This window comes from Sciurus vulgaris (assembly GCF_902686455.1).
Source record: "Sciurus vulgaris genome assembly, chromosome: 7".
In the NCBI taxonomy this organism is placed as follows: domain Eukaryota; kingdom Metazoa; phylum Chordata; class Mammalia; order Rodentia; family Sciuridae; genus Sciurus; species Sciurus vulgaris.
In genome coordinates this window covers 33,858,145-33,873,754 of record NC_136467.1, presented here as the reverse complement: position 1 = coordinate 33,873,754, position 15,610 = coordinate 33,858,145, and the positions used below count along the sequence as shown (strand labels likewise).

Sequence of the window (15,610 nt, the reverse complement as noted above, 5' to 3'; positions counted from 1 at the left end):
GAAATAAGCCAATCTGAAAAAACCAAAGGCTGAATGTTTTCCCTGATAAGTGGATGGTGATATTTAATGGGGGTGAGGGAGTGGGGAATGAGAGAAGAATGAGGAACTTTAGATTACATAGAGGGAAATGAGAGGGAGGAGAGGGTGGGAGTATGAAAAATGGTGGAATGAGACAGACATCATTACCCTACATACATGTATGATTACACAAATGGTATGAATCTACATTGTGCACAACCATAGAAATGAAAAGATGTACCCCATTTGTGTACAATGAATCAAAATACAGTCTGTAAAAAATAATAAAAAAAATAATAAAAAAAAAAAATGGTGATTATGAGTATTTTGTAAAATGAAAGCCACATGAAGCATTGAGTCTGACTACCCTAAGACTCCTATGAAGAGATTTGTCAGTCCTTTCAGAAGAATTTCTAGGGGGAAGTTTAGCTATTCTTAACACCCTGCACTGAAGCACTGTCCTATTGGGAAAAAAGCACTTTCCTTTAGTCATTTCAGCTTTGGAAAACATGCCAGCCATGCCAGTCCAATCAGCACCATCAGTCTTGGCAGCCCAGGGAGTAAGAGATGTCTCTGTCAGATCACGCTCAAATCCAAAACATTTGAGAAATTTTGAAATATTTTCACATTAATAAGAGCTAAGATAATTCAATTAAATTAAAAACTTTAAAATAAAGATCAGTCTTTAAAATTTTAAAAATTCTGCTAAAACATTCAGCAGGATTGATTCATCTTATAGTTGTTTTCTGATGCGGTGACTGGTCAATTTCTCTTGCTCTCACATCATATTAAATATTTACTCTCACCTCCAGTGAGTGTGGGGAGTTTTCCAAACTTCACACAAATACTGAAACCAATGTTAGCCTATAATCCACTATCTATTAAACTGAAAATTAACCATCAAACAACAAATAACTTACTCATGGTGAAGCTTTAGGGAATGAGGTATTGGAATTTGTAGATTGGAGTTGCCATTTTGGGCTTTTCTATTGAGATGAATCCAAATACAAGTCATTGCAAAGGCATGAGTTGACTGGGGTTTATTAATATCAGGAACTGGGATACACTGAAAAATAGCAATTAACATATTATTAAAAAGAGAAGAGTTAAATAACTGTATTTTAATAATCCTTTTCTGGCATTACTCTTTTTAAACATCCTGTCTTAAAAGCAAAGGAGATCAACAGAATAGAGAAAAGGAACCAGGAGATGGGAAAGAGAGAAGGGAGCTGGGAAGAGCTAGGGAGGGATATTGGCCAAATTATATTGCTAAACTGTATTCATGTACTAATATGTAATGACAAATCCCACCTTTGTATAATTACAATGCACCATAAAAATGTACAAAGAAAAAAAATATTCTTTTTTATTCTCAATGGTTCTTTGACAATTCAATAAAAAAAATAGTCTGTCACAAAGCTTTAGAACTATTACAAGTTATATTATTTCCATGCTTTTAACATGCCAACAAAGTAACAAAAGTTCATAGGTTCTCAGTCAAGCTTTTCCTCCTCCTATCACAAAGGATTCTCAAACAAACACCTTTGAAAAATCTTACTTTTTTAAAAAATGAAACATTATGAAATCTTATTAAATGTGATAAATATAATGAAAATATAATTTCTAGAAGTCTCATAAATGCTCTTCTAAATTAAGTTTGTTTTTAAATTGATAAATAAAAACAAAAATCATACACTAATGTGTGCATAGGGTACTATGTCATATTTTGATATATTTATGCATTGTATAATCAGGTGAAACATTATCTCCTCACACATTGATCACTTCTTCATGGTGAAAACATTCAAATTCATTCTAGCTTTCTGAGATATACAGTATATAAACACCATCTATAAAAACACTACTATGAAAAAAGTAAAAGATTCATATGATCAGAAGAGATAACAGAGGTTATGCAAACATCCTACTGAGCAAGAAAACACTAGGACTTCTTACTCCCATCTAAATGCAATTTAGTACCCATTGCTCAACCTTTCCCTGGGCCTCCTGAAAGCATATGTGCTTTTCAAAAACATATGAAATCTAAATGACTATCACTAAGTATATTGAATATTAAATGGGTAAAATGACAGGAAGTCCAGAATTTGCTTTAAAATTGTCTGGCGTTAACTAAAAAGAAGGAAAGTTGAAATAAAAATATTTCTAGGTGATGGGTACACGGGGGTTTACTATTCTATTCATTCTACCTTTTTGTATTTAAAATTTCCCATAAAAAGTGTTTCTAAAATATGGCAACCACCAAAACACACAATATTTTACAAATTTTATACAACAGGGGGTGGAGACATACTGAGGCTCAACTGACAAAGAAAAAATAGATCTTAATACTTTCATTACTGGTCATTCAATGATGTGCATAGATTAACAGTGTTAGTGCCTTTTATTTGTATTTATTATTTTTGAGGCAGGGTTTTGCTATGTTGCCCAACCTGGTTGCAAATTCTTGGGAGCAAATGATCTACCTTTCCTTCCCAGGTATCTGGACTACCAGTCTTATTTTAAATAAGGAAACTAGCATCAAAAGAGACTGAATGCCCAATCCATTATCACAATTAGCCATTGAAATAGAGGGAAAAACCTCCCCCAAATTCAGGGCTCTTTTCACAAAATTACAGTAAAATTCTTAAACATAAATTAGATGTAATTATTCATTTATCACACTGTTAACTACTCAGTAAAACTTACTTCTTTTTCTGGGTAGAGCAGATCAAAGAGCTTCATGACAGGGAGAAAATCAGCTAGCGCATTTTTCTGAATACTTCCAGAAATGAATTGTAGGAGAACCCACATCAAATGATCTCTGCCTTTGATTAGTCCTCGCCCTGCTAACTGTAAAAGATGTTAAGTACAAATGTACACACAGGTACTTAAAGAGTCACATGTAGAAAATTGTGGGCTTTTCCTCGCTAAAGGCTTGGTCCCAGGCTGATGGAACTGTGTGGGAGACGGTGGAACCTTTAGGAGGTGAACCTAGTGGAAAAAATTAGGTCATGGGGGTGAATCTTTGAAGGGGATACTAGGTCCTCAAACTGTTCCTCTTTCTTTGCTTCCTAGTTGCCATGGAGTGAACAGGTTTTCTCTGCTCTGATACACTTGCCTTGCTGCAGGCCGAAAGGCAACATGTACTGAAACCACTGAAACTGTAAGCCAAAATATATCTTTTCTCCTTATAAGCTATTTATCTCGGGCATTCTGGCATAGCAATATAAAGTTGACTAACACACCTGGTTTCTGTAATAGAAAGTCAACATCCAACCTTGATGTTAAGTAACTATTCAGGACATATCACAAAAAGCCTGCTAAATTATTTTCCTACTATATATACAGGTCTCCTGTTTGAAATAATTATGCACATTAAAAATTCAATGTTTTAGAACATAATTAAATTGATTCCCTATGCATGAGAATTAAGTGCAATATAGGGTAATTCTTATTAAAAATATTTTATCAAAACATAATTTACTATACCAAAAGAGCATTGTTTTAAATTTAAAATCTTCAAGGACTGGTTATCAAAAAACACTTCTCCTTCTTACTATAGAGTTTAACAGAAACCAGTTGTAGGGGAAGGGGTACGGTGAAAGAAATTATGAACAATTTGCTTCCAAATAATCCATGCTATAGAAATGTTACAGATGTTAATGTTTACTTTATTACCATTCGAGTTGTCTAAAACTTTATATCTTAAACCAGCTCTTCCCACAAATTTACTCTTCTACTCGTTTTCCCTTTCTTGGATCTACCGTCCTTGCCTTCTCTCTGTAACCAAATTGGCCACCTCACCTCACTCCCTACTGTCAATCTCCTAGTCCTGTGCACACCTCAGCACACGTGATCACTGGTTCATCCTCTCTATCCTGGTGTAGGTCTTCAGCATCTTTCATCTAGCCCACTGCAATATCTCCTTTACTAATTTCCTTGCTTCCAATTTTGAGCACAACAATGTCCATTTCACCATCTTCCTTCATGGGGCCATTAGCAATAATTTTTCCAACTTAAATATGATGATGCCTTTTCCCACCTAATTGCTACCAAAAGAAAATCTAAGCTCCCAGGGCTGCATAAAGTTCTCTATATCTGTCCCCACCTTCCTCACATCAACACTTCCTTCTTTACAGTCTTCTTTTTAGTTCTCACATACCTTCATATCTTCCCAAATGATCACCTTATTATTAGGAAAACACTTTACAATCTTTCCTCTTAGGAAATGTCTACTCGTCCTTTAAGTGTTAGCTTAAAGCTCTCTTTGAGAGATGACTTTATTAGGGATGACTCATTCCTACTGCAGGGAAACATGCTTCCATGATGACAACTATTAGATAATACTCAAGTTGTTCACATGTGTCTCCTCCTGTAGTGAGGTGTTTCTTGAGGGTACTATAGTGGCTTTTCATCTGTATTCCCCAGTCCTTGCATTGTGAATATGTAGAATGAATGAATGAATTCAGTTTTCAAAATGACAAGAAAGTGAAAAGTTAAACAAACATAAAAGTACTGAACAGGACAAAAATTAGGGATCTAACTTCTGCTATGGCTGAAATCAGTAGGCAGTGCCCATGCTAGTTTAAAATAGACTAATTAACAGGTGTGATGGCTCTGACTAAAAGACTTGGTACATACCTTCTGATGAAGAGAAAGGACCATATGTGGAAAACTGGCAAACTGGAAAAGCACAAAGAAAATGAGCTGACTTGAGAGATGCTGCCACAACAGTTGGCTTGTTCCCCCATCATCAAACTTCTCCTCGGTCTCGGACCGCTCCATGGCATACACCACCAGATCCACCAACTGGTCCTCCAGCACAGGGCAGCGCTGCTTGTGCTGTAGGGCAGAGATTAAATACAGTATTCCAAAAGCCTCCCGGTTAGTTTCAGAAGTAACCAGTTAATGGGCATTAATTGTACAAGAGGCCGAGAAGCATGGAATGAAATTGAACTTAAGAAGTTAAGGTTAGATTTAGTCTATTAAAGCTGCATCATGTCACATTATCATAGAGGATGAGTTTCTGAAAAAATCCTTTTCATGTTCTCCTTCGAAAGAGACTTCCTACTAACTTTTGACTTCCACTACTGTCATTGTTTCAATTTGACAAAAAGCATTGTGCAGTACAAAAATCTCACTATTTATCCTTTGAAAAAAGAACATTTTAAAAGACATATGAAATGGAACCAGCGTTAATTTTGTAATCTAACTCAAAGGATGAACACCCTGAATTTTCAGGGATGAAATTATGACAAAGAACAAATAAACCAGTACGTGAATCTATAATTTTAAAATAACCACAAGTTTACACTATCTTTGACTACTGAGGTAAACCTAAATAGTTGTTAGATTACACAATGTTGTGTTTTTCAGCGAGTGGTAATAATCCTGATACTGAAATGGAAAGTTTTTCCACAATTGAAAAAAAAAAAGATCTCCAAGTTCATTTCTGCCCTTCCCCCTTGAAAGCCAAACATAATGCAGCTTTAATTTTAGAGTAGACCATTTAAAAGTCTAAAATAAGAAAAAGAATTGAGTTTAAACACTAACAATGAAAATGCAACTTCCCTTTCTAGAGGCAAAAAGATTTGTGTTTTATTTTGAAAGTGATTTTAAAAATATATTTTTACCAAAGAAGCATCTTAGTTAAGTCATATTTTAAAAGTCACTTCATTTTTCCTTTACAAATACACTATATGACTTATCAGCAGGCCGTTCAAAGCCTTTCTAAAAAATACAATTACTAATATTGCTTTCCTCTAGACTTTAGATAAAATGATCAGTTTTTTGCCATGAAAAAGGGATATGAGTTCTTCAAATTTAGAGAAAAAATGCAAAATGGGGACAAATTTGGAAATAAACAAAACATAATGAATTGCATCCCCTCTTTTGCATGCTCTTTGCCAGCTCCAAATTGTAAAGCTCCAATATAGCTGCACTTTCTGAAAGCATGCAAATAAAACAAACATCTATCCAAAACAGTAAGCATCAATGGTCGTTTCATATTTTTTCCAAAAACACAATGCCATGATCACAGTTCAACCACATTACAGGTTTACAAATAGCAATATTAACACCACCAGTTGAGACTACAGTACTTTTCCTCCAAATGTAATTGTCATTATGAAGCAGAGCAAAGTGCAACAGACAACACTACAGACTAGTTCTTAAACCAGCATGCAAAACTACTGTGTACAGGGCTTGAAATTCACTAGTTCTGCCAACCACCAACAACCTAAGAAATGTGTCAGACAACACAAATTTAGAGTGAGATCATTCAAAGTATACAAGAGTCAGAAAAATTTGTGAAAAGAAATAAAGCCAGGATTTCCAGTAGGAATTTTTCACTAGTGATGGGAATTTGCTTCTCATTTGGAAACTAAACAATTTGTCATCTATTTCTCCATTCATGTTGATCTTCCATCAATCTACTTGAGGAAAAAAGAACAAACTAAATAAAATTGGTAGTTAATACCTGAGTCATTTTGGAGTTTCCCTTTTTAGTATTAGCTATTTATTTTTATAAAAACTAGATTTTCACCTGCATGTTTTTAGGCATGTCATGATAGTCATTTATTTAATGACTTAAAAAGAAAAACCAAAACTATTAAAATTTTGACAATGTAAAAACAACTAGGAAAGTTACAGTTAAAGCTGAAGATCTTTCAATATATGCCAATACTCAAAATTATCCTTAACTTTTCTATTAAGAATTAAATCCACTAGGATTCTTTGTGGTGCCTAATGTCTTGTTATCTGATAGTAGTAGAAGATCCAATAGGATTAACTATAAATTTCCCAGATGTTTTTGGTTAAAGCCAAGGATATTTCTCAAAACAAGTTTAAAGATAGCCTCAAACATGTTGCTTTGTTTCTCTGACAATTTTGATAATATCCAAAAAGAAAGGTCTGAACTATAAAATGATCTATGTTGCCATTCTCAAATAAGTTTTGTTTTAGTTTTTGATTATTAAAAAACAGGTACATTAAATTATTAAAAAAATAAGTAAATTAAAATAATTATTAAAAATAGGTACATTAAAAATTAAGACTTTACCACACATCATTTTTACACAATGGAACAAATGAACATTTGCCAACAGTTTAATGATCTATGAATAAAGATTAATTATCAATCACTAGAGTAAGATAATTCTGCAAGTCAATGATGCTATTCCTATCTATGGTTATGTACATCTTGCTTCCTGAAAGTGTTGGTAAATTTAAGTCTTCAAAATACTGACATATAAAGTTTAGTATTTTAGTTTACATCGTATTTATAGGCATATTTAGTTAAAATCTATTTTAACAATAAGAATATCTAAATCCATTATTTTAACAATTTTATTTCTTCATAATAGCCCAAATTATACTGGAAATTTATATAAAATTTTCAGCTTTGATAACAGCTAAAACCAGGCAAAAGCATTAATAAGCCTCACCTATGTATGCCCCAGTCCTTTCCACCCCTATTTAAGCTGGTGAATAATTCTTTTCAGTCTTAGTATCTTATATCCTGTACTGAGTGGCACTTGATATTTTTCACATAGCAATTCTGGTACTGCTTTTGCAATGCAAATATGATGTACAGTACTTAGGAGGGCTTAATTCTACATCATTATTTTAGTGCTTTCTATCAATTTTAAAGCAGTATCTGTTCAGGACAAAGTTGGGAGGGAAAAAAAAAAAAATCTCTTTTCAATGTCACTTATCAATTCTCTGCTTTAACCAAGGAAGTTACCAATCGGAATCAGAGCCTTACACCAGTTAGTAACTTCTAAGGTTATGTCAAAGAGAGACTGAGTGATTAGTTTAAGAAAAACTGTCATATGATAGTCAAAGTTCATACCCACTATGTAAAAGCTTTAGGAATTGTGATTTATGATGCTTTTATTCAATAGAAAAAAACCTACAAATTCTCTCATTTGAACATATAGAACAAGATTGTTCTACTGTGAGTTTAAGTCCAACACTACCTTGCAGGTTATAGAACTGGGCTATTTATGAACTTGTGAATATTATCAATTTTCAGATAAAGTATAGCCCAATTCCTACTGGAAAATGCAATATGAACAGATCTTTAAAAAGTTTCAAGCTTTAGGTAAATTATTGTGTTACCAGAGAAAGGATAAGAAAGTATAGTACAGGATATAGTTCAGTAATGATAAAAGATTATAAGAAGACTTGTATTTTTAATCATATGCTTCTTATACTGTATGTTCTCATTTTGTACTCTTCTTTCCAGTAGGTAAAAATAATATATCAAGTCAATTCAGCATATTATCTACCATCTACCAGTCCCCTCACTATAGTTTCCTATGAAAACAATTACTGATGAACTGTGAATTTTTGACAATGTTTACACTACAGTGGGACCAATACTAATAATGTTCTGTCAGCATTTCCATTATAAACTTTATTTTTTATGGATTTATGTCTTAGTCATAAACTTTAGGTTGAAACTTGTTACTGAAATGATCAGATCAGAAATACTTTTTTTCTGAATTGTTTTGTCAATTTACACTTTGAGCTGCCCCCAAAAGAAAAAAAGTTATGGATAGCTAAAGATATCTGGGGTAAGGTACTTGCAGCTCAAATGACCATGGGTACATTTATCCACCAATCTGTAAAAAAATCGAGTAGAGTATGACTTCTAGTTCATTGCAAAAATTATTTTATGACATAGCATGAAGCATTCTTCCAAAGTTAGCTGAATACTTACCTCTAACTCAAGTGAAAGTTGACCAGAACTAATGACTTGATATTTAAGATGTTAAATTGACAGATTATATTGAGGTAACTGTCTGAAACTCTAGTGGTGAAGCATTTTCAATTTCACATGTACAAAGGCTTGTTCAAACAAGGAAACTTGGTGAATTTTTCAGAAGAAAAAACTTAAAATAAGAGAGATACTGCTACTAGGGTGAGGTTTGGCATGCAAAGTTTCAACACTGAGCAAGTTTTATGGCCAAGCTATATGTCCTTAAAAATAGGGCTTTATAAATGGAAGCACTGGCACAACCTTCACTATAGTATTGCAAACAGTAACGCTATTTTATATAACCTAGAACAAGAATGTCTTTTTAAAATAAAAAAGCTGGTCTATTTTAATATGCTGGGCTCAAAAATTTTTAACAAAAATAATTGGAACCACTATTTTGATTAAAATCTCAAAGGTGAAAAGTCCTGAAACAGACTTGGGACTGCATAAGAGTTTGGCTTGTAAAGTATGGCCATAGTGTTTATTCTCCCACCATAAGTGAGCTGCACCTGAGAGGAGCCCACTCTAGGGGAAGAACACATCTGGCAAAGACTGATAAAGAAGGGTGTTTGTCAAGAGGTGTGGGGTCACCTAAGAGTGTGACATTTCTTCGTCAATCCCCATGTTTCCAAAAAAGACTTCCCTGTATAAAGCTTACCACTCCAACTTTTAAAAGCAGCATAGCTCTATTAAAGTGCTTTTATTTCTTCTTGTTTTGATTTAAATTTGTTTTTAAGACAAAGCAACATCAAAGCAACATAAGTTTTTGTTTGTTTGTTTGTTTAACAGTTGGAAAGATAGAGGCTACCACAAATCTTTCCATCTCTGAAAATTCCATTAGGTTAGGTTTTGCTCTAAAGTATGAAAATATTAAAATGGAGTGGGAAGGAAAAACAACCCATCAAAAAGTGACAGGCTTTATTGAGTGCCAGGTGTTGTCTCTTAAAAAAATAAGATAAAAAAAAAAAAAAAAAAACAAACACCAAAAAAACCAAAAACAAAAACAAAAACCATCCACCAAAAATAACTCTCATATCCCAAGAATTTTTTTTTTTTTTTTTTTAAGTGGCCTTGGTCTCAGCATGGTCCTGCCAATTTCAAGCCCCGACCATACACGTATTCTCTAAATGGAATCAGTGGCTACAAAGCGGCCAGCGTATCGTTAGTCACAATACAACAGTAAGGTTGTGAACATACCTGAGCAATGTTCAAGGTCTAGAGCATTGGAGGATGGGCAGGACAAGACAGGACAGAACAAAAATAAAGGAAGAAAAAAAGAAAAGACAAAACAGTGACTATGAGGCCAGCCTCAAGGAACCCAGAGTCAGCACAAACCCTCCCACATGTTAAACCACCAAAAACCACCAAACACACATCAAAAAAAAAAAAAAAAAAAAAAAAAAAAATCAGCAAGGAGGCCACCATGCTGAAGCTACCAGGGTCACAAAAATAGAGACCCAAACAAAGAAAAACATAAAAAATTTTGGTTAAGTCATGTGTAGGTTTCTCTGGCAAAAGGTATACTTGAAACTGGCCTTATAGAAAAAAAAGCAATGCAAAATAAACCAACTTTAAAAATATCTCCTTTTTAATTTAAACATTCTTAAAGCAATATATAAATAATAAACAATATACTATTTAACAAACTACTAAAAAAAGTCACCAAAGAGTTCTTAACTGTTTTGCTCAGTTAGCTATAGCGAAGAAAAGGGAAAAGAATAGTGCAGATTCTATGCAGATTTTACTAAGTTTCCAGCATAGTACAGTACCTGCTTATTTAAACCTAGCATATTGCAGACCATATCCCTGGAATAAGGCTGCTCCAATACATATCTCAACAAAGCAGTCTGGGGTTCAAACAGATCCTTTAAAGAAAATAAAAAAAATTATTATTGCTTCAAGGTCAACATAAATGTCAATTCAAATGATCTGAAAATGAGACTTTAAAAAATCCTCTAATGGCACTTGTTACCTTCACACAGTAGGCAGAATCTAGTGGAAAAAAATTATAGGATTTTAGTGCTTATAGTCGATCTGTTCCCATTTCTCATTTGAAAACAAACCAAGGGAAAAGACTTGCTCAAGGTCATACAGAGGGTTAAAAAAACAGATACCAGGTCCTCTAATTCCCTTCCCTAGTGTACTTCCCCCTCTACTTTCCTGAAAAGATAAAAGATGCACAGTTTTCAATTTTAGAGTTTCACAAAGTCAATTTATATAAATTTTTTGTCTTATATGATAATGTTTCTTAGACATAAACATCCTTAAGATCTTTGCTTCCTTTCTGTGAAAATCTGACAATTTTCTAAAGTTTCTAAGCATGTAAAGAAAATTTCTGATAACCTAGTTTACAATGAACTAAAACCAAAAAGGTACATTTTAAGAATAAAATCTTTTTCAGAGTTTACAGCCATTTCCCCAAAATGATTAATTTATCCAAGATGCCTTGAATGTAAAATGATAATCTCCTATTTCCCTAATAAGATTGCCAAAATCACTTTTTGGTTCTTAAATATACAAATTTTAAGAGACAGAGATAAAAGTCTATTCATATTTGTTAATTTAACTGGCCTAACCTAAAATATATTAATTTAAAAATATTAACGTTTATTAAATATAATTTAGGAAGATTTCATTCTAAATTTATTCTAACTCTTCCATGCATGCCAGACTGTTTTTTGCATTATGTAAGTTTTCTAGAGTACATCATTTTTTACTTCTTTATACTATTTTGGAGACAATGTTTTAATACAGTCAATGGAAAGTTTATTTCAAGTATTACTTGCATATTGTTAGCTTGGTTTTATTTTTCATAGGACTCTTGGCTAGAAAGAAGTACTTCATGTACTAATTTTTAAGACAATCTTTTAAAAACTGTGCCATTATAATTGTGAGGTTAAAAAAAAAAAAAAAAAACCTTAGCAATAGTTACTATGATGAATTTCTTGAACTTTACTTTTCTTTTAAATTCACTCCTTAAGGCTATAGTCTGTCATTTCAACCCAGCTACCACAGTCTCTGTTTACTATACTTTTTTTCATTTTAATAGTAAAATAACTGCAAAAAGAGTATTCACTTCAAGTACTAGTTTTAAAGAACTCCTTGGGTCACTTTAGAAAGTGACTATTTTTTGCCAAAGATTTTATAGCAAGAGTTGGTTTACTGTGGATACAGTTGTAAGAGCAATTACACTGACCCCCCCCCCCCAAAAGTTATCAGTCCAATCAACAAGACTGCTCATTAAAGTAACAGCTTAGGAATGATCGAATCCTAGTTCTACCACTTTTTAAATGTGGAGCCTTAGTCTAGGAATCACTTTAAAATTTGTGTGTTCTATCTCCAAGTATTTGTAGACCACTGAAGCACAAATAAAACAGCACAAATGGTAGAATATATTTGGATAGTAGAGTAACATGAGAAACCATAAACCATCTTCCTAAAATATTTACTTGTTCAGACCACAAAGAGACAATATGGTATCACGTATCTTACAATCTAGATGAAGACTTTTAGATGAACCAGAAGTTTCATTATACTTAGCAACATACCTTATCATATGGCAAAAGGCCTTTCAAAGGAAAACGAAGAGTTGCAGGATCCAATTTCCATGAATTACAAATGGCACCTGAGTTATTTACAACTGGTAGAAGACTGCAGCGGCCTGTATGTAGCACAAAAATGTCTCAAAGTAAATGTGAACACAGCAGTGCCAGGTCCTTCATTCACTCCATGAATATTTAATGACTATATATGCTGAACCAGGTACTAGTCTAAAAATGGTTTTTAAAATGTCTTAAAAAGACTGAAGTGTAGAAATATTTTTTTCCCTATATTTTGTCCAGATGGCCGAAGATCACTCTGTACAGGGCTCCTAAACTCGAAATGTTGCATTTTGTCCAAGTGCCTACGTTAGAAGTCAGCCCACCATCTCTCTTTTGTAAAGTTTTACTAGAACAAAGCAGCTTTTATAGTACAATGGTGGAATTGAATAGTAGCAAGACTGTGTAGCCCAAAAGCTTAAAATATTTACAACATGGCCCTATATAAAGTTTGGGACTTCTGGTCAAGAGTCAACATGATTAACTTTATGCAAGATGTCCCTAGAAGCTTTAGATGTAGCATTTGACCATCAGTTCATATATCTAACTAATGAATACTGTCACCTGAATGTCTTATAAGCCTGCCTCAGGCTCAACATGTCTGAAGTGTAACTCATCTTCATCCTTTTTGAAACCTGTTTTACTTCATTAAATGACATCAGTGTATACTCAGTTACAAAACCTAGAAGCCTCAGAATTATCTACCTAGATTGTTTATTTTTGCATTTCTAATACCTAGAATAGTATCCGACTCACAGGAAGTGCTCTGTAATTGATCACAGAATGAATACGATCTATATTTCCAGAGAGCTCTAAGGCTACCATAATTTTTAGTAAAAGTATAATTAGGAGTATATTTGGGCACTATAAAGATTGTCATACCACATGGTTATTTTTAAAAGATCAGTGAATCAAAATAAAACACGAGAAAATGGAAAACTAAATATATGCAAAGAAGAACAAAGGTGGGGATGACAAAGGGTCATACCCTCATGACTGTGCCACAGGACAGGTCTGCTGAGATTTCCAGTTGTCTAGAGATTCAAAGTTTTTTCTAACTATCAGGAAACACATCTTCTAGAATGGTTTAATTTGAAACTTAAACCCATTCCACAGACAACACAAAAAGAACCTGAAAACAAGTATAAGGCTATTAAGCTCCTAGAAAGTTACTAAAATGACAAGCCACCAACACAAGTATAAGAAACTATCTTTCAGCTTTCTTCAATAAAAAGATCACTAAAAATGAGGTACTATTTAGTATATTTTAAATTACAATCCTACCACATATGGAGTTTATCCTTGCCGTGGGCCTGAAGGTATCTACAAAGTCTGATACTAGGTTTCCAAGTAACTAAAAAGAAACAAAACAAATAAGATTAAGATTACCCTGAATAGAGTGATCATTTATATAAATTGAAATAACACATGTAAACTGTTAGTCAATGCCAGGCACATGATCATTAGCTAAAAGATTACCTCCCCCCGCTTTTTTTCCCTTCCAAACAATTATTTACTAGTTCATCTGTCCCTGAATTAAACAAAGTTGCACCAAAAATTCTTCGCCATTGGATGTAGCTGTATATTTTTTAACAAATAGCATAAGAACTATGTCAAAAGAAATGAAAGAAATATATCATGACAAAAAAACACATATTATCTAAGGATAAAAGTAACCATATTAAAAATAAGCATATAAACAGTAACAAGTAACTATATAAAATATACCCAGTGTGGAAGTTTTCCCTCAGGATATAGTTTCCTGATCTCTGTGACTGCAAAATAGGCTGGTAATAAGCAGGCATTTCTTTCCAAGATATATGCTATAACCTAAGAAAAATAAAAGGGTAACTTTATTTTTGACTAGTCACACATATAAGGTCTTTAAATACAACAATGGCTACAAAAAAAAAAGGATATTAAAAAGTGAAAAGATTTGCCGGGGATGTAGCTCAGTGGCAGAGCACTTGCCAAGTAGGCATATAAAGCCCTGGTTTTAATCCCTAGCACCACCACCAAAAAAAAAATACATATACAAATAATTTTTTTAAAAAGTAGAAAGATTATTTTTTGGGGGAGATGTTGATCAAAGGACAAAGCTTCAGTTAGGAAGGACAAATTCAGGAGATCTATTGTACATTATGGCGACTATAATTAATAACAATGTATTATACTTGAAAATTGCTCTAAATAGATTTTAAAGCATTCTCACCACAAAAACATAAATACATGGGGTAATCTATGTTAAATAGCCTGATTCAGTCATTCTACAATGTGCACAAACAAGTTTTACTTATTAGTTAAAAAATAAAGATATATTATTTCTTGGATTTATTGGGTTTAGTGGTAGAATAAAGAAAAGCCCTTAAAGAAAGTCTAAACATGAAGAATCATAAACAACAAAATGAACTGTTGACAAATAGTAAATACCTTAAAACTGCTTTAAATATTTATAGATTTAGGAGAGCAATAGACCAAAATGACAATTCTTGCGAAATAAGTTACAAAGCAAGAAAATCTTTTAAGTGGTTCATAGGCTTATGATGTTTTATAATGCTTTTAAGTACTTTAATATCTATATTATTGTTTCCACAATTAAAAACCTTAAATTAAAAATTCCCTTTGAAATATAATACAATTGAAATACCATCATTAATTTTGGTGGGGATGGAAATGAAACATTCTTAAATTATCTTAAAATTTAAAAGCATAGATCCAAACAAAACTAGGCTTTTTTTGAGGTTATGATCAATGTATTTCAACATGTATAAATTACCTCTCGTGCTGCTAGCAGCTGTTGTACAACAGCAGAACTCACTGTATTAGGAATTGTCAAGATTTTCTCCAAAATCACCTTTAAGAGATCTCGAACACCCTGATAAAAGGAAAAAAGGTACAGACTAAGTAATATCCATGTGGTTGCTAAGACTATTCCTGTCAAGGTCATACCTTTAAATTTTCTTATGCAGAGTTAACATTTAAGTACATAATGCTAATTTGAGAAAAGAGTCATGCTTCAAAGTAAAAATCTAAAATGTTTTACAATATAAAGTAAGTTACTTATAAATAAAAATGAAACTTTCAATACTCTACTAACCTTTTTTGGCCTTCAAAACATTAGAGGAGTTTCTTACTATTACAAAGGTCAAAAAGCTTTGCAGGCTGCGGCAGGAAGACTCTAACTTTGAATATGCTCTTGGATAGGCTGAATTAATATTGTCAAACAGGC

General features: G+C 33.0%; 1 protein-coding gene across 2 annotated transcripts in view; it reads right to left on the bottom strand.

Moving 5' to 3' along the window:
* The window catches only part of MED23 (mediator complex subunit 23), a 44,837-nt gene that overhangs the window by 19,365 nt on the left and 9,862 nt on the right, over positions 1-15,610 (bottom strand). Inside the window, exons 6-14 of one of the 2 annotated variants that reach the window (XM_079148162.1) lie at positions 15,158-15,256; positions 14,110-14,211; positions 13,666-13,735; positions 12,331-12,443; positions 10,552-10,647; positions 9,980-9,997; positions 4,660-4,860; positions 2,725-2,868; positions 939-1,084 (exon numbers count right to left, since the gene is read on the bottom strand). In XM_079148162.1, coding sequence (XP_079004288.1) covers positions 939-1,084; positions 2,725-2,868; positions 4,660-4,860; positions 9,980-9,997; positions 10,552-10,647; positions 12,331-12,443; positions 13,666-13,735; positions 14,110-14,211; positions 15,158-15,256 — 989 coding nt within the window. The remainder of the gene's footprint in view (positions 1-938; positions 1,085-2,724; positions 2,869-4,659; positions 4,861-9,979; positions 9,998-10,551; positions 10,648-12,330; positions 12,444-13,665; positions 13,736-14,109; positions 14,212-15,157; positions 15,257-15,610) is intronic. The other variant, XM_079148163.1, reaches the window with a different exon arrangement.